The 25,165-nt window shown below is 37.8% G+C and overlaps 1 protein-coding gene and 1 pseudogene across 2 annotated transcripts in view; both read left to right on the top strand.

Moving 5' to 3' along the window:
- Nucleotides 1–3,331: 3,331 nt before the first annotated feature.
- On the top strand, nt 3,332–9,029 carry LOC134379269 (putative uncharacterized protein MSANTD5; annotated as a pseudogene).
- A 1,394-nt stretch (nt 9,030–10,423) lies between these two features.
- Nucleotides 10,424–25,165, top strand: part of UGGT1 (UDP-glucose glycoprotein glucosyltransferase 1) — a 105,111-nt gene continuing 90,369 nt past the window's right edge. For both annotated transcript variants that reach the window (XM_063094800.1, XM_063094803.1), the window contains exons 1-4: nt 10,424–10,624; nt 16,275–16,410; nt 20,969–21,051; nt 23,233–23,363. In XM_063094800.1, coding sequence (XP_062950870.1) covers nt 10,567–10,624; nt 16,275–16,410; nt 20,969–21,051; nt 23,233–23,363 — 408 coding nt within the window. In that variant the 5' untranslated portion in view covers nt 10,424–10,566. The remainder of the gene's footprint in view (nt 10,625–16,274; nt 16,411–20,968; nt 21,052–23,232; nt 23,364–25,165) is intronic.

A 25,165-nucleotide genomic window follows, 5' to 3' on the forward strand; every position in this document is an offset into this window, starting at 1 on the left:
TTGTAGTTCTCATTACAGAGATCTTTCACCTCTTTGGTAAAATTTATTCCTAGGTATTTTATTCTTTTGGTAGCTGTTGTAAATGGGTTTGCTTTCTTGATTTCTTTTTCTGCTTATTCATTGTTGGTGTATAAGAATACTACTGATTTTTGTGTATTGATTTTGTATCCTGCAACTTTACTGAATTCATTTATCAGCTCTTAAGAATTTTTTGGTAGAGGTTAGAGTTTTTTGGTAGAGGTTACGGGTTTTTCTAGATATAGGATTATGTCATCTGCAAACAGTGACAATTTGACTTCATCTTTTCCAATCTGGATGCTCTTTATTTCTTTCTCTTGTCTGATTGCTCTGGCTGATACTTCTAATACTATGTTGAACAGGAATGGGGAGAGTGGGCATCCTTGTCTTGTTCTTGCTCTTAAAGGAAAATCTTTCAGTTTTTCCTCATTCAGGATGATGTTGGTAATGGGTTTGTAATATATGGATTTTCCGGTGTCGAGATATTTTCCTTCTATACCTAATTTGTTGAGGGTCTTTATCATGAAGAGATGCTGAATTTTGTCACATGTTTTTTCTGCATCTATTGAGATAGTCATATGGTTTTTTTTTCTTGCTTTTGTTGATGTGGTGTATTACATTTATAGATTTGCATGTGTTGTATCCCTGGGATGAATCCCACTTGATCATGGTGTGTAATCTTTTTGATGTGCTGTTGTATTCTCTTTGCTAATATCTTGTTGAGGATTATTACATCTATGGTCATCAAGGATATTGGCCTGTGTCTTTCTTTTTTTGTTGTGGCTTTGTTTGATTTTGGTATCAGGGTGATGCTGGTCTCATAAAATAAATTTGGGAGAATTGCCTCTGTTTCAATTTTTTGGAATAGTTTGAGAAGGATTGGTTTTAAGCAACTGCTATTGGATCTAAAAGAACTAAACCCCAACACAGTAATACTTGGGGACTTTAACACACTGCTTGCAGCATTGGACAGAAAATTTAGACAAAGAACCAACAGAGAAATATTGGACTTAAACAACACTTTAGACCAAATAAACCTGACAGACATATACAGAACATTTTATCCAACAACAACAGAATGTACATTCTTCTCATCAGCACATGGATCATTCTTCAGGACAGACCACATGTTAGGTCACAAATCAAGTCTCAACAAATTTAAAAAGATTGAAATTATATCAAGTATATTTTCACACTATAATGGAATAAAATTAGAAATTAACAACAAACAAAACTAGGGAAACTATCAAATTCATGGAAATTAAACAACATGCCCCTGAGCGACCAGTAGATCAAAGAAGAAATAAAGCAGGAAATAAAAATATTCCTTGAATCAAGTGAAAATACAAGTACAATTTACCAAAACCTATGGGATATTGCAAAAGTACTAAGAAGGAAGTTTTCTGCAATAAGCGCTTACATCAAAAGAATAGAAAGACTTCAGATAAACAACCTACTGTTAAATCTCAAAGAACTAGAAAAACAAGATCAATCTAATCCCCAAACTAGGAGATGAAAGAAATAACATCTAGCAGAACTAAATAAAATAGAAATCAAAAGAATTATAAAAAGAAATCAATGAAACAAAAAGTTCATTCTTTGAGAGGATAAACAAAATAAACAAGCCACTGGCCAGACTAACTAAAAAAAGAAGAGAGAAGACCTGAATAACAAAAATCAGAAATGAAAAAAGAGACATTACAACTGATACAACAGAAATACAAAGAATCATTACAGACTATTATGAGTGACTATATGCCAACAAATTTGAAAACCTGGAGGAAATGGATAAAATTCTGGATACATGCAAACTACCAAGACTGAACCAAGAAGAAATATAAAACCTGAACAGGCTAATAACAAGCAACAAGATTGATGCGGTAATCAACAGTCTCCCAACTAAGAAAAGCCCAGGACCAGATGCCTTTACTGCTGAATTCTACCAAACCTTTAAAGACTTTTTTAGTTTAGATCAATTTTATGTTCAGAGAAAAACTGAGCAGAAAGTAGAGTTCCCATATGCACCTGCTCCCAATTCCAGCTTCTTCCACTATCAACATCCTGCACTAGCGTGGTGGCCCTGTTGTTAAAATCAATGAATCTACCACATCAATTTTGTTTGTTTGAGAAATTCTTAAAATAGTTTCTCCTCATGTATAGAAAAAAAAATCTCAACCTTAACCTCAGATTTAATACAAAAATCAGATCAAAATGGATTTTAGATTTTAGTGTAAAACATAAACTTTATAAGAAGCATAGGATAAATTCTTCAAGACACAGGGGTTGGTGAACAGTTCTTAGACATATCACTAAAAGTAAGATACATAAGAGAAAAAAATTGATACATTGTACTTCAACAAAATTAAAAACTTTTGGACTGGCTGGTTAGCTTTGTTGGTTAGAGCGCCGCCTTGTAATGCCAAGGTAAAGGGTAAAGGGTTTGGGTCCCTGTACTGGCCAGCAGCCAAAAAAAAAATAAATAAATAAAATATTTTGGGCTGGCTGGTTAGCTCAGTTGGTTAGAGCACCACCTTGTAACACCAAGGACAAGTGTTCAGATTCCTATACTGGCTAGCTGCCAAAAATAAGATGTTTCCTTTTTTAACCCCCCAACCAGGGAAAGGTTCAGATAAACAGAAATGCAACTTTCTTAGAAGCTCTGCACTATCACTTAGTTGTATGTTAAAACTAAGCAAACTTTGGTTTTGTTTATGTATCATGTAGCATAAGACCAAGTTAAGACATAAAAATGTAAACAACCAATTCTAATAAGTGGTGAATTAAAAACAATTCCTTTTTTGAGGGCATGGATGAAGAGGGGGTAAGTGAGTGGTAGCGTTTGGTGGGGTTAGTGAGGCAGAGTGTGGACAGGCCCCTGCACACGCTGACAGTCCCCACTGAGGTGAGATTAGAGGAAAGTGAAGAGACATTTGTGGAAACGTTGCGGGCTGCATTGACAGGGAGGGGGATGACCACAAAAAGTTTTTTTTGAAGTGGGAGACAGATGAGTCGCTCGAGGACCAGTCTGATTTGCTGAGGACTGCATCATCCCTGCAGACCTGAAACTTCCATGTTCCAGCTGTCTCTTATCAATTATTTCTGCTTCCAAAAGTTATCCTTCTCACTTTGCTTCCACCATCTTGCAACGTGAGACCCCTGGGTCACTGTCACCACGACCAGATGGACTTTGGACTTCCCAGCCTCAGAAACTCTGGAGAGACATACAATGTAATGTCATTAGATTAAGAAATAGACGTGGTGTTATTATCCTGGAAGAGAACAGGCTCGTCCATTTCTTAGTAGGTGTCAGAGAATGAGGAGGAACTTCAGTTGCACCGGAGCTGAGTACGATATTTGGTTTGCAAGAGGAGTGAAGAAAATCCGCCGGCATCGCCTGAGCCCTGCTCCCAAGAAGGGTGCTGCTTCCCCCGGGGAGGGGGACAAAGACCCCCCACCGCCGGCCCATGAGGATATTGCCGTGAAAGACTCAGCGGCTGCAGCAGGAACTGGACCCGGCACTGGGGCGGCGGCGGCACCGCCTTCTCACCCAAACATCAGGGCCCTCCAGACCCAGGAGCCCCAACAATATCTCCTCAAGCCAAAGCCCCAGGACCCCAAGGACTGCATTTGCACACCCTCCCACCCAACTCCTCCTCAGGGCCTGACCTGACTGAAGGACATTTACCAGCCAACTGCTCCCACCAACTCGCCCTAAGAGAGCCAGTATGCCTGCTGTGTTCATCAGACTGCCCAGTGGAACAGAAGATACTCTGCTCATTTCATCTGATCTGTGGACTGTGAAACCCCCTGCCACAATGAATAAACATCAAAGAAAGGATACCAGAAATACGAAAAATCAAGAAAGTATACCACCAAAAGATAATAAATCTCAAGCTCTAGATCCTATAGAACAAGAAGCCCTTGAAATGACTGACCAGGAATTTCGAGTGATAATTCTAAGGAAACTGAATGAGATACAAGAAAACTCAGCTACACATCATGATGAAACGATGAAAAGTATACAGGACCTGAAAGAGGAAATGTACAAGGAAATCAATGTCTTGAAAAAAAATGTAGCAGAACTTGCCGAACTGAAGAAGTTATTCAGCGAAATAAAAAACACAACAGAGAGTTTAACCAACAGGCTTGTGGAAGTTGAAGAGAGAACCTCTGAACTTGAAGATGGGCTGTTTGAAATAACACAAGCAGACAAAAAAAAAAAAAAAGAAAAAAGAATCAAAGGCATTGAAGAAAATCTGAGAGAGATATCAGACAACCTTAAGCGCTCAAATATCTGAGTCATGGGTATTCCAGAAGGAGAGGAAAAAGGAGATTGCATTGAAAACATATTCAACAAAATAGTGGCAGAAAACTTCCCAGGTATAGGAATCACAGATCTTCAGATCCAGGAAGCTCAACGATCTCCAAACGTATTCAACCCAAAAAGGTCTTCTCCAAGACATGTTATAGTCAAATTGGCAAAACTCAAAGAAAAAGAGAGAATCTTAAAAGTTGCAAGAGAGAAGCATAAAATCACCTATAAGGGAGCCCCAATCAGGCTAACATCAGACTTTTCATCACAAACCCTAAAAGCCAGAAAGGAATGGGATGATATATTCAAAATACTAAAAGACAGAGACTGTCAGCCAAGAATACTCTACCCTGCAAGGCTATCCTTCCGAAATGAAGGGCAAATAGTATATTTCTCAGACAAACAAAAACTGTGGGAGTTCACTACCACACGACCACCCATACAAGAAATTCTCAAGGGAGTACTGGGTTTGGTTCCTGACAAATAACTACCACTGCCATAAAAACCCAAGAAAAATCAAAACCCACTAGTATAATAAAAAAGGCATTCATGAAGAGAAAACAAACAAAAAGGCTATCTACAACCTAAGGAACCAACAAACACAGAAAACAAACAGTAAACCAGAAAGCAAGGAATAAAAGACACCTAAGACAACCAAACAACAATCAACAAAATGCTAGGAATAAATGAACACTATTCAATAACAACTCTTAATGTAAAAAGCTTAAATTTCCCAATCAAAAGACACAGACTGGCTGACTGAATTAAAAAGGGGGACCCAACTATATGCTGCCTTCAAGAGACCCACCTAACCCATAAAGACTCACATAGACTAAGAGTGAAAGGATGGAAAAAGATTTACCATGCAAACAGAAAAGAAAAACGAGCTGGAGTAGCTATTCTTATATCTGACAAAGTAGACTTTAAATTAAAAACCATAAAAGGAGACAATGAGGGACACTACTTAATGATAAAAGGACTGATCCATCAAGAAGACATAACAATCATAAATATGTACGCACCCAATGTTGGAGCAGCCAGATTTATAAAACAAACTCTATTAGACCTAAAGAAGGAAATAGACACTAATACTATAATAGCAAGGGACCTGAACACCCACTGTCAATATTGGACAGATCATCTAGGCAAAGAATCAGCAGAGAAACACAAGATCTAAACAATACTCTAGACCAATTTGACTTGGCAGATATCTACAGAACATTCCATCCAACAACCTCAGAATATTCATTCTTCTCATCAGCACATGGATCATTCTCCAGGATAGATCACATATTAGGTCACAAACCAAGTCTCAACAAATTCAAAAAAATTGAAATTATCCCAAAAACAGACACACTGATCAATGGAATAGAATAGAGAATCCAGAAATCAACCCACACACCTACAGCCATCTGATCTTTGACAGAGGCACCAAGCCTATACACTGGGGAAGAGACTGCCTCTTTTGCAAATGGTGCTGGGAGAACTGGATATCAATATGTAGGAGAATGAAACTAGACCCATACCTTTCACCATACACTAAAGTCAACTCAAAATGGATTAAAGAATTAAATATACACCCTGAAACAATAAAACTTCTTAAAGAAAACATAGGAGAGACACTTCAGGAAATAGGACTGGACACAGACTTCATGAATACGACCCCAAAAGCACGGGCAACCAAAGGAAAAATAAACAAATGGGATTATATCAAACTAAAGAGCTTCTGCACAGCCAAAGAAACAATTAACAGAGTTAAAAGACAACCAACAGAGTGGGAGAAAACATTTGCAAAATATACATCTGACAAAGGATTAATATCCAGAATATACAAGGAACTCAAACAACTTTACAAGAAAAAAACAAGCAACCCAATTAAAAGATGGGCAAAAGAGCTAAGCAGGCATTTCTCCAAGGAAAATGTACAAATGGCCAACAGACATATGAAAAAATGCTCAACATCACTCAGCATCCGGGAAATGCAAATCAAAACTACACTGAGATACCATCTCACCCCAGTTAGGATGGCTAAAATCCAAAAGACTCTGAATGATAAATGCTGGCGAGCTTGCGGAGAAAAAGGAACTCTCATACATTGTTGGTGGGATTGAAAAATGGTGCAACCTCTATGGAAAATGGTATGGAGGTTCCTCAAACAATTGCAGATAGATCTACCATATGACTCAGCTATCCCACTGCTGGGAATATACCCAGAGGAATGGAAATCATCAAGTCGAAGGTATACCTGTTCCCCAATGTTCATCGCAGCACTCTTTACAATAGCCAAGAGTTGGAACCAGCCCAAATGTCCATCATCGGATGAGTGGATACTGAAAATGTGGTATATCTACACAATGGAATACTACTCAGCTATAAAAACGAATGAAATACTGCCATTTGCAACAACATGGATGGACCTTGAGAGAATTATATTGAAACAAGTCAGGCACAGAAAGAGAAATACCACATGTTCTCACTTATTGGTGGGAGCTAAAAATAAATAAATAAATTCACACATACACAAAAAAAAACCGGGGGGGGGGGGGGAGAAGACACAACAACTATAATTCCTTGAAGTTGATACGACAAGCAAACAGAAAGGACATTGTTGGGTGGGAGGGGGGAGAGGGAGGAGGGAGGGGGGTTTTGGTAATGGGCCACAATAATCAACCACATTGTATATCGACAAAATAAAATTAAGGAAAAAAGATATAAATAAAAATAAAAATAAATAAATTTAAAAAATTAAAAAAAAAAACAATTCCTTTTTTATGGAAGTGATTTAGGGAGGGGTAGGAAAACACACTATGGAAAGCTACTAAAAGAAAAGCTCCCTCGGGAAATGAATTTTAAAACATTTATATTCATTCCTTATTTTTCACTTTTTTTCTAGCAAGGAACAGAAAACTCAATAGTTAGCTATCGAAGTTCTTAACATACAACTATTAAATTAAGCAAAGGATTATTAGTCTTTGTTCTGGCATTCTCAGGGAACGGGCTGTTTGTGTTATGTAACAAAAAGTCAGTGAAAGTTTTACATTTTTTACCTACTTTTCAATATAGTTTTTACTTCTAGTTAAGTCTGTTAAATAAAAATTATTGTGCCCCTTCTTCCCACACTTGTTGTAGCTAAGTAGATGCTCAAGAAGACAAGCAGGAACATCTTTGAGGGGAGAAGTACTGGTTGGTAGGAGAGACCAAAGTGTATAGGATCTATTGGTGCTGACATCTCACCAAGAAGTTGCCTTTATAAACAAATCAACGATATATCTGTGCTTTGCCAAAGACTAAGGCTTATAATAAGAAGAGGACTGGAAATCTCAGTGAGTTACTTGGACAGTTTTCTCATAGGAGGAATAATATCTAGTGTTCTATAGCACTGTAGGGTGGTTATAGTTAACAACAATTTATCATATAGTTTCAATTAGCTAGAAGAGAGGATTTTGAGTGTTCCCAAGACAAAGAAATTATAAATGTTTAAGGTAATTTAAAAAAAGTCAGTTGTTGCCAGGGTTTCCAGGGAGGAAGGAGGGAGAGGAGGAGGAAGGGATGACTAGATGGAGCCCCGAGGATTTTTAGGGCAGTGAAACTATTCTTTATACTATAATAGTGAATACGTGACATTATGCATTTGGGAAAACCCATAGAACTGCACAATGCAAAGAGGGAACGCTAATTTAAAATTGAGTTAATAATAATATATCCATATTGGTTCATAATTGTAACAAATGTACCACACTAATGTAACATGTTAATAATGGGAAAATTTGTGTATGTGTGTGTGGGGGAGGGTATGAAAACTATTTGCACTTTCTGTTCAATTTCTTTGTAAACCTAAGACTGCTAAAAAATAAAGTCTATTACTTAGGGGGTTAAAAAGAAAGAAAAATAAAGAATTATATAATTTAAAAAAATAAAATAAAAAATAGAGGCTGCCAGAAGTGCACAGGAACAAACACATTTCTACACTCCGAATAAGCCCTGTGGCTGTGATAAAAAGAATCCCAGGAAAAAATTCAGGAATAAAAATGGAGAAAGTGACACTTCAGACTGAAATTACCAGATACTTCAGACTGAAATTACCAGACACACCCATGGAATAAAGGAGGAAAAGGAAACTGAGAAACCAAAAAAGCCCTCAGACCAGTTATTTAAAGCTTGGGATGACCAGGAGATCCAGAGTTTCCTAAAAGAATGGGAATTTCTAGAATGTGTAGATTCGAGGAACAAGAACTATAAATGGTCTAAAGCAATTGCCCAGTGTCTAAGGCAGAGGAGAATAAAGAAGAGCCAGCAACAATGTCTCTAGATGATGAGTTTGAAGGGCTCAAACTGGACTACACACAAGGCCAACCAAGGACCAAGGAACAAACCCTTCCCCTTGTCCTTTTGGAGATGCCCTATTTAGGATTCTGGGATACAGATGAAAGGATAACATCTTTTCAGGTCCTCCCTGTGCAGATACAGTTGACTTTCCACCTCCTGAGTACCAGCCCCAGTTCTGTGGCAGACTTGTACCCTCTCAGCCCTTTCAGGAGCTGCTGTGGGCACCCCACCTGTGATCTTCATGGAGGATCCTCAGGTACCCGAATGAGAGCTCTGGAACATGAACCTTCCATTGTCAAGTCCATGTTGGTGTCCTGCCTTTCTCCCAGGAGTCTCCAGCCCCCAGCAGCAGTGGTTGACCTCTTCCGACTGATTCAGATCCTGAAGTTAAAGACAATTAGACCTACATCCTGACTCTGACTGAAAGACAACAGAATAGTATGATTGTATACACTGGTGTGATTCTTTCCTTCCCCAGCCCAATGTAACAAGAATCAAATGTGAAATAAATTAATGATCATGACCCTCAAAAAAAAAAAAAAGTATATATATATGCACACACACACACGCATGTGTGTGTGTGTGTGTGTGTGTCAGAGGTCATTGTTTTGGCCTAAGTTCCTGCACTGGGCCCTAGAAGACCAGACAAAATATAAATGGAGTCATCCCTGCTAAGTTCCAACCCACTTAGGTCTGACCTTTTGAGAAGTCAGGAGAAAGAGAGCCAATTTCCCAAACAGGCCAGTTTAAATCTTCAATAAGTATGACAATGAAGTTCCCTCTGCTTTAATTCTTACACAAAAGAGATAGCCTGAAGTAACTAGTGTGTTATTTTTCCATCATTGTCTCCCTGTCCCCACCTTCCAAAGAAAGTAACTGAAATGACCAATCCGCTTTTTGTTCTTTGTTTCTGCTTTCTTCAGTCTTTCCTGTCTATAAAAATCAACCTCCTCTGCTTGGCCCATTAGAACACTTGTTCTGTTTTATGGAATAGCGTGTTGCTCAATTCTAGACTCGCGATAGAGCCAATTGAGTTGTTTAACTAAATTGTTCTTTGACAACTCTGACTTAATAGTTAAAAAAATATATACCCTCCAAAGAAGTATTTCTGTGTGGGTAAAATGATTTGCCCAGTGACACATACTCTAAAACAAATTTAAACAGTAATTTTTTCGGCCGCTGGTTAGTACAGGGCTTGATAAACAGTGATTTACATTTTTGAAAAAAAAATTCAGAGGACAAAATAATCCTTGGAGACTAAGCTGCCACTGTCCGTTAACATAAGCTAAACCTGGCTGATAATACTTAAAAAGTCTTCCTTTTTATTTTTTACCAAGCCTCCTGGAATGGAAGCTATCAAACTTTAGGGTTGAGGATAAAGTTTTAACATGCTAAGAAACCAGATAATTAGTCCTTTTTTGTGCACAGTACTTTTAACAGAAGGGCTTGAGAGAGTAAGACGACTCCGGAGCGTCAGAGTCCAAACTGAAAAAAAAGGTTGAAATTCCTATCTGGTTGCACCGTCTGGTACAATTTTTGGGTCGCAGAGGTCTGCTCTACACACCTTCCCACGACCTTGAAAACAAGTTGCCGTCCCCACCACACTGAAGGGCGGGACCAAGGAGCGAAGCGGGGCCTCTTCGAAGATAAGATGGCGGCCTCGCGACGCTCTGGACTGCCTTAGCTACCACTCGGTAGCCGGAAGTCCCCTGGCCTTTGCCTTAAGGAAGCGGAAGTAAAGGGGTGGCCGGCAGCTCTGGTGTTGCTCTGCGAGGCCGGCTTGTGAGCCGCGCCAGTGGAAAGGCGCGTGTCGGACTCTCACTGGCGCAGCCTTCACAGCTAGTGCCGCTCCGCTCCGCCCCGCCCTGTCGTTGTCGCAGCCGCTGCAGCGGACGAAGCCCGGCTCAGGCATGGGCAGCAAGGGGGACACGAGCGGTGCTTGTGCCGCAGCTGCGTGGCCGGTGACAGGTACCTAGGGGTGGCGTGGGGAGGCCTCATGGACGGGGAGAGAGTCTGGGGAGCGAGGCGACCCTGTACCCGGTCACCTTGAGCTTCTGCCCTACCCTGACTCAGTTTCCCAGCCATCTATCTATTCGCGAGCGCTCCGAGTTGCCTTCAGTGGTCTTCCAGGCAAGGTGTCGCTTCCGCAAAGGTGGCGACAGGCTCTCTTCACCGGTCTTGAGACTTCTTTGAAGAGCTTTGAGACCCAAATGCCCAAGTGCAGCAGGAAGTGGGGGAAGTGCCCTAACATGAATTTAGACCAAACCTGACCCTAAGTATGTTGAGAGCCGTCACTTTGCAGGACTCTGATTGGAAAGCGACTTGCTTCTTTTAAAGATTTCAGTTTTCCCTGAAATGAATTCGGGTGATGCATATTGGTTGCCCTTTTCATTTAATACTAGAATCTGTTGGCTGGAAATTGGATGATCTTGTTTCACTTTTAACGTGGGACCTGCCGGAAGAAGGAGATCTGAGTACATCGCCAATAAGTTATGGATGTGAACTGTTCTTGTTCATGGCCAGAATCTCTAGCTTGTTTCACATATCTTGCCAGATTTGAGAAGGAGCATATTTTATTCATTTGAAGTCCAGGGATCTTGTGCCTTATTGTGCTACACTGTTTTGGAAACATTTACCGATACACTTGCCAGGCGATTTTAGTATAAAGTGCCCTCTTTTTTTGAAATATGTTGTACACTTGCAAGAGTTTGTAGACATTTTATTTTATTTATTTTTGGCGGCCGGCGGGTATGGGGATCCGAACCTGTGACCTTGGTGTTATCAGCGCCATGCTCTTCCAAGTGAGCCGTCAGGCCAGCTTTGAAGACTTTTTATTTATTTATTTACTTTTAAATTTAACAACACCATAAAAATTGGGATGATTGTAGTCTTTTAAATTATCTTGTTTTTGATACTTAGCTAAAACTTTTTATTAAAGGAAGTAAACGTAATATTTTGTTCAGTAGCATGGTGCCTTTACAGTGCACGTTTAACTTGCAGAGGGTAGGTTGAACGATGGAGAAAATTCTGTTGGAGCTTTTCTGCAGTTATCTGTGATCATCTTCATATCAGATGTATGAGTAGTATAGTAACTACTTTCAGTTGAAGTTTATGTGGTTCATAGCAAACAGTTTTGCTAAAGGTATAAATGTATATTAAGTTTAATTATTTGAGAGATTAATTTATTTCTCAAAAAGGTGCTTCCTAATATTTTTTCTTTGCTACTATTATGTATGTTGAAACTCAGATGGCCATCTGTAAGCTTGCAGATTGCAAGTTGCTTTTTAAGAATTTGTTAGCTATTATCTTTAGTTTAAAAACAGAATAAGAAAAAGTTGGTCATGACTTATGTGTCTTCTGTTTTCCAGAAATGAAAAGCGTTTGCCATACATAATTTTTATTAATATTTCCTGTATCTTATTGTAGTTAAGTGATCAAGAGATAGTGTTTTAATTTAAACATACTAGGATCTTACAGACAGTTGATGATAGAGTTGGACCTATAATTGTTAAAGAGTGTTTTCTATATATCCAACATGCCACAAGCATTATGTTCCTTATGCCTGTGTTCGTGCAATACCACATTGTGCATTGTGACTGCTCTCTGACTATTCATTTTGCTTTTTTGGGGGTGGCTGGCTGGTATAGGGACCTGAACCCATGACCTTGGTGTTAGAAGGCTGTACTGTAATCAACAGAGTAACTGGCCAGACCCTCAGCATTTAAGGACCACTAGGATCAGAGTGATAAGGGATCTCATAAAATGAAGGCATCTTTGAACAAAAGACGACTTCATTGAGGTTCTTACCTGTGTTTCTCTGGACAACCTTTTCCTCTGGTATTACCTGTGGAATCAAGAATGTAGAGTCATGGTGTCAAAGCTCTTCTTTATTGTATAGCTTTCTTCCCTTTTTCATCTCTAATGGTGCTATATCTCTCCCCAAGAGCACTCATTCTCTCTCTCTTTTTAAAATGATGCAAGGGATCTCTGGGTAAGTCACAAGTACATAGGATTTTCATTTTTACCCTTCTTACTGTCCTTGCCTTTTTGTAGCATCTTTATTCTTGCTGCTGCACTCCTTTTTTTCCTGTTGTTTTCATTTATCAGCACCTCGTATGTTCCAGGCATTATGCTAGGCATGATGACTGTGACAGACAAAACTCCCTGCTCTTTAGGAGCTTACATTCAGTCCCCAAAGCCAACCTAAGTATGGATCTGTCATGCTGGTTGGTCAGTTTGTCCTTTGGCCACTGCTTCAGGCCTGCTCCCTTGGTTTCAGGTTGAAACTGTGTCTCTTTCAGCCACTTGTGTCCCAAGGACTTGGCCCCTAGAAAATCCTTGGAATTGCCTTGGTTCTCCCAGTAAAGCACTATGCTCAGTCTGAGTCGGCACAGTGTGAATTTTTACCTCTTCTAAAGCCAGAGAACCAAGGGAGATGGTATGGTATTGTAGAACAGGCGTGTATGGGTTCCAAGCATTACTGTTTATTAGTTGGATAAGGTACTTAGCCTTTCCGAGCTTTTGTTTTATTTGTTAAGATGATACAATAATGTTTTATCCATTTATGCAGCATATTTATGGAATATCTCCTGTGGGCTGGGCACTGTGCTGTTCACTGAGGTGAACAAAGTAAATACGGTTGCTGCCCTCAAGGAACTTCAGTTCCCTGAGTTGTGTGTAAGGATTAGTTAACATAGTGTATGTAACGCACTTAACACAATGCTTAGCCCAGACTCATTGCTCAACAAATGCTAAGGTTTCCTCCAGGGCCTTTTGTCATGCCCTCAGTTCCCTCATTGCTCTACAGGCTATCTGCCTGGGGTTACTATGCAGTGGTATCCAGTTTGGCATCAGGAGTCACCACTTTCTGGGCATTATACATCAAGGTCCCTTTGGGACAAATTGTAAGCATAGCCAGTAGCATAATACTGCTTGAACACAGTTCACATGCTGTGTCTCCAATTTAGAAACTCAGTGACGTTTGGGGAGGATTTTTCTTTTCTCCTAGCCACAGAGAATATATTTCCAAACTATATTTTTGAGACTGTGTAGTAATGATGATGCAGCATCCTATAATTTAGAAGATAGTTTTTTTCGTATGGTGAAATGTTTTACTACAACCATCAGTTCTGTTATAGTACTTTGCACTTTACAAAGTGATTTTCATAATTGCCTTTTCACTCACAGTGATGGTGCGGCAGATATTGTTATTCTTATCTCATACTCTGGGAGACTAAGGTGCAGGGAAGTTAAGGTAACATGCTTATGGTTAAAATGCTAGTAAGTAGCAAACTAGGAATTGATCACAGCTCCTCTGATGCTAAAAGGTTTTCTCTTTTCATTAACTGTGTTTGTTCTATCAGGCAGAGCTGATTTTTGAGGCTGTGGTCCATGGACCTGTGGGGAGGGTGTCTATGAATAGTCTTAGGAGAGTTCTTTTTTTTTCTTAGGAGAGTTCTTGAGTGGTCTGAAGTTGTAATTTACTTTTATGTAAGTTTGGGTCCTTGCTTGCTCCTCTTCGGGAAACGTCAGTAACTTCCATAGATTCCGAAAGGGGCCTACGTCGTCCTCCCTTCTCCAGTCAGGAATCACTGTGAGCAGGTTTCAAGGTCTAGTTTGGCTAGCTCTCTAGACCAAATTTTGTTTTTTTTCAGTAAATTTTATTTTTTTGTGTGTATTCTTTTGTTTCTGCAGAGTATCTATAGCAGTCTTTACAAATGTTGATTTATTTTTATTTTTTGCTAGCTGGCCGGTACAGGGATTGAACCCTAGACCTTGGTGTTATTAACACCACACTCTAACCAACTGAGCTAACTGGCCAGCTCTTTTTTTAATACTTGAGTATCATTGTTTCTAAAGGAGGTTTTCATATAAACCTTTTGTTTCCAAAGAAGCTGGCATTGCCTGAATTTAAAACTCTTTTAAAAGCCACTTTTCTATTTGGCATAATTTATTTTATTTTTGGCTACTGTTTTTCAGAGATATTGTGTAATGAACAATATGAAGCAGGATGTAAGCACAAATCATAATGCTTTTTGTAAAAAGAAGTTATTGCCAGGCCCCCCCAATATGGACTGTTTCCCCCAATGATAGATTTTATGACCAGTATTGAGGAACTGGGGTGAGAGTGGAGTGAGTATTACCAGATGCCAACATTCAGAAGTACAAGGTTGGTTCAGTGTTTCCCACAATTCTCATCCCTTTTTGGTTCCCATTCAAATGGGTGGAGGTCAGATGCTGACTTTTTTATAACTCAGGTGGAAGTCTGATTAGGGTTCTGTTAGGTAGACTTCTGGGATGAAAAATCAGATCAGAGAAATCTACAGCTGGAGACCTTTTTCTGAAATAGTCTGGACACTGAGAAGATCTTGGTGTGCTTGGAGAGGCTGCGAACAGGAGTCAGGAGGCCTGCATTCTATCTATGGCCATACCGCCTGCATTCTATCTATGGCCATACCGCTTTACAGAGGACCCCAGCTTTCTCATTTGGTAGAGGGGGATGGTTGGCCTGGGAACCCATTGGATCTTACATCTCCTCATTCCAGAATCTATCTTTGAGTTTACATTTGAGACCCCTTAAATTACTTTCCTAGGGCTGCCATAACAAACTACCACAAACTGGGTGGCTTAGAACAACAGAAATTTACTGTCTCATAGTTCTGAAGGCTAGAAGTCCTAAATCAAGGTGTCACAGGACCATATTTCCTCTGAAACCTACAGGGGGAGGATCTTTCTTTGCCTCTTCCAGCTTCTGGTAGCCCTGGATATTCTTTAGCTCTGAGTATAATTTCAGTGTCTGCCTCTGTCATCACTTGGGGTTCTCCCTGTGTCTTTTTATGTAGTTTTCCCTCTGTGTGTGTCTGTCTCTGTGTCCAAATTTCCCTTTTTCATAGCACCAGTCATATTGGATCGGGACCTACCCTAATGACCTTGTAACTAGATTACCTCTGTAAAGTGCCACATTCTTAGGTTCTGGGTTTAGGACTTCAACATATCTCTTTGGGGGGACACAATTCAACTTTTAACACCCATCAGTTGTGTTTTCATCTATCTCAGCTTCATGTACTCTTTTTTTTTTTTTTTTTTTTTTTTTTGTGGCTGGCCAGTACAGGGATCAAACCTTGGACCTTTGTGTTATCAGCATCTTGCTCTAACCAACTGACCTTACCAGCCAGCCCTGCTACTCTCTCCCTCTCTCTATTTTTTTTTTTTGGCAGCTGGCTGGTAAGGGAATCTGAACCCTTGACCTTGTTGTTACAACACTGCTCCCTAACCTGCTACTCTCATGCTTTATGAAGTGTAGTTGTGTGCAACCTGTCTTGACACCAATTGACTTTTATACCTTTGCTCAGTATATAGACTCTCCAGGAAATAAAGTGGAGCTGTTGTTGGAAAGAATTTAATGAACTTACATGCCTTTAGTTATGTGTCAGTCACTCAGCAAATATCTATTGGACTGTCTAGATATTAAATGCTCTTATATTTCAGAAGCATTTCTATTTCTGTAAACTTAATGTTATTTTGTGTCTCCAAGTATTAAGATTGTTATTTTCTGTCTCCATGTATTAAGGTTTAATATTACCTTGTAGTGGAATTTTTTTTCTTTTTTCCTTTGTAGGATTTTGCTATAAAATGGGACTTCTGATTGTACTCACTGGACTGTGGCTGATGGCTTCAGTAAAGGCAGATTCAAAAGCTATTACAACCTCTCTTACAACAAAATGGTTTTCCACCCCATTGTTGTTAGAAGCCAGGTGAGAAGACATTTTTTTTTTCTTTCACACACATATTTGAGTGTAAGTGTAGGCTCTGCCAGTGAATATTCAGGAGCTTTTTAGGAAGTGAGGTTATCATCTTCAAATGCATTTATTAAGAGCCTCTTTCAATGTGCGCTGTGCTATATGCTGTACAAAGGCTGTTAGGACAGAGTATCTATCTTTCAGTAAGTAGGACAGGGCTGTATTGAGTCAGAGATATTAAGGAACTTCTTTAGAAAAATATGTTGAATTGGTTAAATTATTATATCTTCAAGGGAAAGAACAAGTGTGGTAATAAGAGAAGAGAAAATTGTACTTATAAGAGAGTTTCTACTTATTTGAAGAAAGTTTTAAGAGATATTTAATATAAGGAAGAGAAGAGAGGCTGGCAAGGTGGGGTAAGAGGACAAGCACCCCTTAAGAACTTGGAAGAAGACCCCAAGATAAGAGAATGCAGGGGAGAAGCTGAAGAAATGACACGTACATCTAAGATTTACGTGTTCTATATTTTAACCTCTCCAAAATCAGGATGCATTTTTAATTAAATCAAGAAATTATCTTGCAATTAAAATTGGTAGCATTTTTCATAAAACAATGATAATGTCTTAAAATTGATGAAATACAATATAGTCGATGATTTCTTGGGAAATTTTGTATTCCAAGTGTGCTTTTAGCTTATGTTTATAATATAAATGTAATGAGATACTGCTCTCTATAACCAGTTTTATATGTTTGTGGATGGAAACTTGTTGTATCTCAAATAATGTATAGTTAGGACTCATAGAGAATCTTCCCAAAGGATAAATGTAGGTAGATTAAATAGCAAACACTTGGTAAGTCTCAGTGTTTGATAGTGCTAGAAATTTGAATTGTCACATCACTTCAGTTAATTTTGTGGTCTACCTTTATCATCTTCAACTTAGAATTTTGTCTTGTAACATTTTCTCCTTAATCTCTCAGAAAATGTCAATGAAGAGTTTTGTTGTGTTGTGTATATGAATACTTGCACCCCTTAAGAAAGAAGCCTCATTTGGTATTGCTAAGAGGACCAGTGGGAAAGGGGGCGTGTGAGAGCTGGTCTTGATTTGCTCAGGAGCATAGTGGACTTTCTGCTGAACACACTGTTCTTCCGTCCTTTTCTGTGCCTCCCTTTTCTCAGCAATGAAATGGCAAAAAGAAAACAAACCCCCAAAACCACTGTATTTCTTTTACCATGATGTTACAGTAAATAATTTGATAAATGGATCGAGCTCCTCAAAAGGCAGAACTTTATTAGATAAAGAGTAGTTGTAAAACTGCCGTTACCTCCAAGTGACTGGAGGTTGTTTGAGATCCTAGACTGCCTTAGTCAGGACTCTAATAACTGAGCTTTTTTTTTTTTTCCTTTTTGCTAATCTTACTTTGGATGATTTTTCTGGTGTAAATCTAAGTCATTGAGATTTACTATCACTTTCTGAATAATTTTGTATAATTAACTGTCTAGATGTGTTGTGATATTCTGCTTAGCATTCTTAACTGAATTACTACATTCCATTACCCTCACTTTTATTTACACTAACACATGTTTTGGTACCTGTGCATTGTTCTAGAAGATTCTTGTGGCATGTACCTGTGGACTTTGAGAAAGTACGCTAAAATTATGAGCCTTAATTGCTCAATTTTTTAAGTTTCTTTGATCACTGTGAAGTGGGTAAGATATAATGTTTCCTTCACCAACTTCCCCCTCACAGACATCTCCCTTTTTCATGACATCCTGGTCATTTGCCATTTTAGTTTACTATTTTTAGGCGTCTTTTCCTATGGCTGTTTGCATACAGTTTGCCAAGGTATTGGGACACTTAGGCAATTTAGAAATGAGCTCTGCTTATTTGAAACCGCTCCTTATTCATCTCTAGAGCTAGCTGAGGCCACCAGTCTTCCCTCCTATGTCCGTGGCAGGCTCTGATGATGGGTTGCAGCACTCTGTCCATTTGGGTGAGGAACAATGGTTAGAATCTTTTTCTACAGTTCAAGCATGCGGCAATTAAAGAACTTTTGCCTTCCTTGTATCTAGCCCTTAGGGACTAAAAATATTTGTGTTTATATTTTTAGGTTGGGCCTGATGTTTATGAAAGGATTGTAGCTTTGTGGTTGTCCATGAAGTGATGTTTATATTTAACTGAAGTAAAACCTTGAATATGTTTTGGGCAGCTATAGTTACTAATAAAGATGTTATGTAAATAGGTATTATTAAAATCAAAGCCAATTATTGTTTATTGAGTGTTAGATATTATAGTGGCCCAAGAATGCAGCATGATAGAGGTGTAAATCAGATAGACTTGAATTTACATTCTAGCTTTTTTATTTACTAACTCAGTGCCATTAAGCAAATTAGGAATATCTCTGAATTGCAGTTTCTTTATTTGAAAAACAGTTATAACAGGGTACTGTGAGGTTTTTGGCAACATGGGTAAATATACTGAGCATAGTGACTCTCACATGGGAGACCCTCCTTAAATATTCATTTTTCTTCTCCTTCTGCTAAAGAGAAGATCAATTCTTTTCTCTTCAGTGTTTTGGGTGGCTGGCCAGTACTGGGATACAAACCCTTGACCTTGTTGTTATCAGCACCACTCCCTAACCAACTGAGCTACCCAGCCAGCCAGGAAGATCAATTCTGATCTCCCTCAGTAACTTTGGAAATCTAAGAAAATAAGTTTATCATCTTATTCAGGTTGTTTGTCGGTTTTGTTGTTGTCAAAGGTTAAAAACTTTTTATTATGATGTTTCAAAACATTTATAAATGAACAGAATGATGTAATGTGCTCTCTCTGTACCTATTACCCAGAATTAACAGTTATCAACTCAAGTCCAGTAACCACCATCACCGCCACCACCACTCTCTCCCCTCCCCCACTGGAATATTTTATTTTTTATTGTTTACTTTTTACATTTTTAAATTTTTTTGGCAGCTGGCTAGTTTGGGGATCTGAACCCTTGACCTTGGTTTTATAACACTGCACTCTAACCAACCGAGCTAACTGGCCAGCCTTGGAATATTTTAAAGCAACCCAGACATCATATAATTTCATCTGTAAAACAATAGATTTTATTCACTAAAATAGGTGTAAGAGGCTACAAAACAAAACTAAGTTAAATATACTGTAAAAAATGGCAGTGTTCTTCTAATAATATCTTGTTCTGTTTTCCTCTCCCCTAGATTATTTCAGTGGATCTAGTAATTAATTTTCTTAGATCACATAAGACTTATTTATGCAGTGGGATGAAAAGAATTTATGTTTCAAGAAGTTTTCCTGAATTATATGAAAAGCGTGTATTTATTTGTGTATGGCCTTTACCAGGACGGTCTTAGCCTGAGTACTTCCTTGTTCTCACCACTACAACTGATGAGGGTGTCATCCTGCCCCCTTCTTCTAGCTTATCTTGTGAATGTGGCTTTAATTCATAAAGTTAGTGTTTATTTGCATTATCATGACGTATATGTTTTAGTACCTGTTTTCTTAGACTATAAGCTGTTCTAAAGTTGGTAGAAAGCTTAGAAAAACACTACTCTCAAGGAGGCAATAAATAATTTAATACATTATAATGAGTATTTTCAGAAACCTATTTTTAGAGAAGCTGTGCATTACCAGGAAATGTTTCTTATTTTTCCCATATTTCTGTGTCTAGCTGTGGAGTAGAGTGAGAGTTGTACACCCCAGTGTTGACAAGTAATGGGAAAGTCTTCCTTTGGCTAGGTAAGCTGAGATCCAGATCTGTAGTTTGCTTTAAGATAGTGAAAGATCACCACTACATTAGTATGGCTCGGAGGAGAATATACCAATTTACATGAGTCATTCAATTACTATGTGCATTTTATTTTAGGAATTTTAGACTCTTGAAAGAAGGGAAATTTAGAACAGCCTTTATTTTAGGTTACTAGTGTGAAGTTGAAAAAAAAGTTAAGATGACATTTAAGTTCTTAGATCTAATTTTGTTAGATCAGTGCTAATTTTAAACTAAAATTTGGTGATCCTGAAAATTTGGATTTATGAATGTTAAAAGATTTCAACATATTCTCTTTAGTCTCCCAGAAATTTTTCTAGGGTTCATGTTTTACTGTGGGAAAATCTTAGGCAAAACATATTTTTTATTCTTTGCAACGTCTTTCAGAAGATAAGTGAGCAGAACTAGTACTAGAATTATCAATTCCTAATTCTGCTTGCACTATGGACAGCATTTTTGCTAATGGGGTTTTATAAGCTTTCTTTATATTGGGACTTCCCTGTTGTTACATTTTTATTGTTCCGGGTTTCTTAAGAAATAGTTATTAAGCTATTAAATAAATAAGTTATTGAGCTAATAAGTTATTAATAGCTAATAAACTAATAAGACTTGCTTATCATTAAGAAAATATATTATGCATAAAGATGTATGATATGTATGATAAATTAAAAGTCAGACTATGGACATTTGGAAACTTTAAAACATTTTTTTACTCTCTTTAGTAATATGATTTATATTAGAAGATTTTATTAAGTTGTTTTATTTCTGACATTTCCCCCTTGTCTCCCAGTGAGTTTTTAGCAGAAGACAGTCAAGAGAAATTTTGGAATTTTGTAGAAGCCAGTCAAAATATTGGATCATCAGATCATCACGGTAAAATTGAAGCAAATGCTTCTTTGACTTTGGTGTCTGGGAAAATATTAGAAAAAGTGGTCTCTGTTACAATGTGTGGCATGGCAGTTAATGGAAAACATTTTTGTCTTTAATGACTAGAGCTGTGATGATAGCCAGGAAAAGCCAACGCAACCCAAATAATTATTTTTGAAGTTTATAACTTTGGCTGTAAGCAGCACTCCTTTTTCACTCCCTTACCCCCCATTTTTGTTCTGTTGTGTTCTTTTACTAAAGCACTGTGTAGATATTGTGCACATATAGTCGTCTTTTGGTATCCATAGGGGATTGGTTCCAGGACTTCCATTGGGTTTGAGGAAGCTCAACTCCCTTATATAAAATGGCATAGTATTTGCATATAACCTATGCATATCTTCCTGTATACTTTAAATCATCTCCAGATTACTTATAATACCTGATACAATGTAAATGCTGTGTAAACAGTTAACTGTATTGTTTAGGGAATGATGAGGACAAAAGTCTGTATATGTTCAGTATATGTGCAGTTTTTTTCCCTGAATATTTTCCATCAGTGGTTGTTTGAATCCATAGATGCAGAACTCATGGATATGGAGGGCCAACTGTACCTTTCATTTTAAATAATTTAATATTTACTTAATAACTATCTGATTTGATTCACTCTTTCTTTTGTTATGAACTAATTACACAACTGATCTATTATCTGTTAAGTTCATTTTCACTGAGTTAGTGCCATTCAGAATGTTTTCCATTATGCCTGCCAGCCACCCACAACATGAGTGTCAAGGTATCAAATTAATGATATATCGTGTGTCACTCATTTACAGTTTATGATGTGCTTTCACAAACATTTTCTCTCTTGATGTAGGCTATATAGGGTGTAAACATTAATAGTCAAAAATGCCAATATTTGAGTAGTTAAAGCTTTGAATATTATAGTGACAGGTATAAGTCCTTATTGAAGAGGAAATGTTCAAAAATTGTGTGACTGCTGTTAATTTTAATGGAATTGATTTTTTAACTTTTATTATTGAATATGAATTATTGGAAATGATCATAAAAGTATGTTAAACTTTTCATTTATTTGAAATATTATTCATATTTCTACCATCCAAAGATTGACACCATTAATATTCAGGTGACATTTTGAGATATGTCTTGCTGGTCTCTTTTTCTATGTAGAAGATGCTAATGCAATATAGAACCTTTTATGTTCTGCTTTTTAAAATGTTAATGTTTTTCTTTTTAAAATTGAAAATTTCACTGCTTTGAATAGATAATATGTAATTCAGAAGTCAAAGCTGTATAAAAGTCTGTACACAGAAAGGTCTTGTTCCCTCCCTGTCTCTGTTCCTTCCTTTTCTTCTCTGCTTTTTATAACCGTTTTAAATTAATTTGTTTAGCTTTCAGTGTTTTTTTTTTACAGCAAATATATTATGTATTCTTTCTTTTGGTAAAAGAGATGGCTTGTGATGTGAATTATTTTGTACCTTCTGCTTTTCATTTATCCCAGGGATTTTTTCATACTAGTACATACATTTTTTTTCCCTTTTGACTAATTTGATTCAACTTTTTGTTTAAATGCTTTTCCCCAAACTTTACAATTTCATCAGTATTCTTTAATACCTTGTACTTCCTCATCGTACTACTCAGTGTTTAGTTATTTGAGCAGATAACATGTGCTAGGCACCTGAGATACAGAGATAAATAAGTCATAGCCTCTGTCTGGGGGGGCCCAAAGTCTAGTTGGTGGGGAGTAGATAGACAGGGAATAAATAATTTAGTAAATGATGTGATAAGTGAAAGGTAAGCAAAAAAGTATTCTGGGATCAACGAAGAGATCTAACAAGTCCATCGAAGTATGGGGTAGGGGTGGGGAGACTTCCCGGAGAGGTGATTTCACCGCTGAATTCTTCCTAAGGGAACAGGTAGGAATAAATCATCCAGGTAAGTGAGAAAATAGCCGTCTAAGTGGAGGCAGTAGTTTGAACAAGGGAAGAAAAAGTCCAACTGCATTGTGTACTCTAGGGATTTTTAAGCATTTGACAATAGTTCAAGACAGTATAGTAGTAAAATTTTGCCATCACATACCTTTATAGCATACAGCTTTATCCTTTATGAACTATCTTATTTGGATATCTCTAGTCATATACAGTTATTTTGGTTAATGTTCTTCCTTGACAGGTACTGATTATTCTTATTATCACGCAATATTGGAAGCTGCATTTCAGTTTCTGTCACCTCTACAGCAGAATTTGTTAAAATTTTGTCTGTCTCTTCGTTCTTACACAGCTACAATTCAAGCCTTCCAGCAGGTGAGTCCACTGCCTCTAGAGAACGGTATTTTGTAGAGTGTATGACATGATGACTGGATAGATTGCAGTTGTCGTAGAATTGAATTACAGAGCTATCATTTTTTTGCCTGGAATTTTCTAGGATTTATGATTTGTTTTTAAATAATATGCAAAACTGATGTTAAGTCTTGAAGTCACAGACTTTTAAAAATATAACCTAGGGCTGGCCCGTGGCTCACTAGGGAGAGTGTGGTGCTGATAACACCAAGGCCACAGGTTCAGATCCCTATATAAGGGTGGCTGGCTAGCTCACTTGGGAGAGCGTGGTGCTGACAACACCAAATCAAGGGTTAAGATCCCCTTACTGGTCATCTTAAAAAAAAAAAAAAAAAAAAAAAAATATATATATATATATGTATGTATGTATGTATGTATGTATGTATGTGTGTGTGTGTGTGTATAAAACCTGCACTTATTTTCATATAAGGAAAAAGAATATCCACACAAAAAAGAAACAGTCAGACTTTATTTATGCAACACAGGCTGGGAGGTATAAATCTTGGTAAACCAGTGAATCTGAGTCTGATCTAAAAGCAGTTCACAGGAAATGCAGGAGACAGGAAGTGTTAGCAACACCACAGGGATATAGTCAGGAAAACCCAGAATTCAGGAAACTTTATGGTAAAATAATCTGGTTTCTTCAGTAAATAAATTATAAGGGAAAAGAAAAAAGAGGGTCAGAGGAACCTCAAGTCAAGAGAGCCAAAAAAAATGTGTCAACTTAATGCAGTGTGGGGATCTCCTTGGATTTTGAGTTGTAGAAACTCCCATTGTAAGAAAAGAAAAGGAAAGAAACAGAAGAGGTAGTCGAAGACATATGTACACCAACTGGATATTTGCTATAACAGAAATGTGAATTTTAATATCATATTTTATTATATAGAAACACACTCACAACAAATATGTAGTATAATGAATTATTATAAATGAGCACCCAGGTCAAGAAATAGGACTTAATTAGCCAAGTGCCCTGGAAGTCTTTCGTGTTCTCTGTCTCCACTGTAGGTGCCTTTTGCCCCCTGAAGGAAGTACTCTGTCAACTTCTGTTAGAGTCATCTGCTATGTTTCTCTATCATTTTATTGTCCAAGAGTGCATCTTCACACTGTAGAGTTACGCCTTGCCCAGTTTTTTAAAATTTGAAAATTTGGGGGTGGATCTCTTAATTTACTTGTTCTCCTTCCATCCCTTTCTTTTTCTGTTGCATGCATAACTTTGACTGTTTGCAATGTAGATTTTTTCATGGTTTGTATTTTGTTGATCACATACTCTTGATGCAGTTCATCTTATTCCTCTGTCCTCTGTTTCCTGCAAATTGGCATCTGGATCCAGGGCCTTCATCAGGATTGGGTTTCCTCCCTTTGGCAAAGTTTATAGGAGAGCATTCTATTTTTCCATTAGGAGGCTTCTCTCATTTTGATTTAGCAGCTATTACTGCTCTATGCTTAATCCAGTAATTCTTTGGGGGTTGTGAAGTGGTGACTCATTCTGTCATTTCTTTTTCATTTCATTTGTCATTTCTGGAACATGAATTTAAAGCACATATCCTCATCTCGTACTGTTTGGTGATACTGTTCACATAGGAAAGGCAGAGCATGTGCTTGATTGTTTGCCTTTATTTACCAGGTTTCTGAAAGAGTTTGATTCGCTAGCACTCTTTTACTTTGATCATTTAGGTTTTTGTTTCTCGTTTTTTTCAACTTTTTTTTATTGTGATAAAATACAACATAAAATTTACCATCTTAACCATTTTTAAGTGTACAGT

Source organism: Cynocephalus volans, chromosome 1, assembly GCF_027409185.1.
Source record: "Cynocephalus volans isolate mCynVol1 chromosome 1, mCynVol1.pri, whole genome shotgun sequence".
NCBI classification, from domain to species: Eukaryota; Metazoa; Chordata; class Mammalia; order Dermoptera; family Cynocephalidae; genus Cynocephalus; species Cynocephalus volans.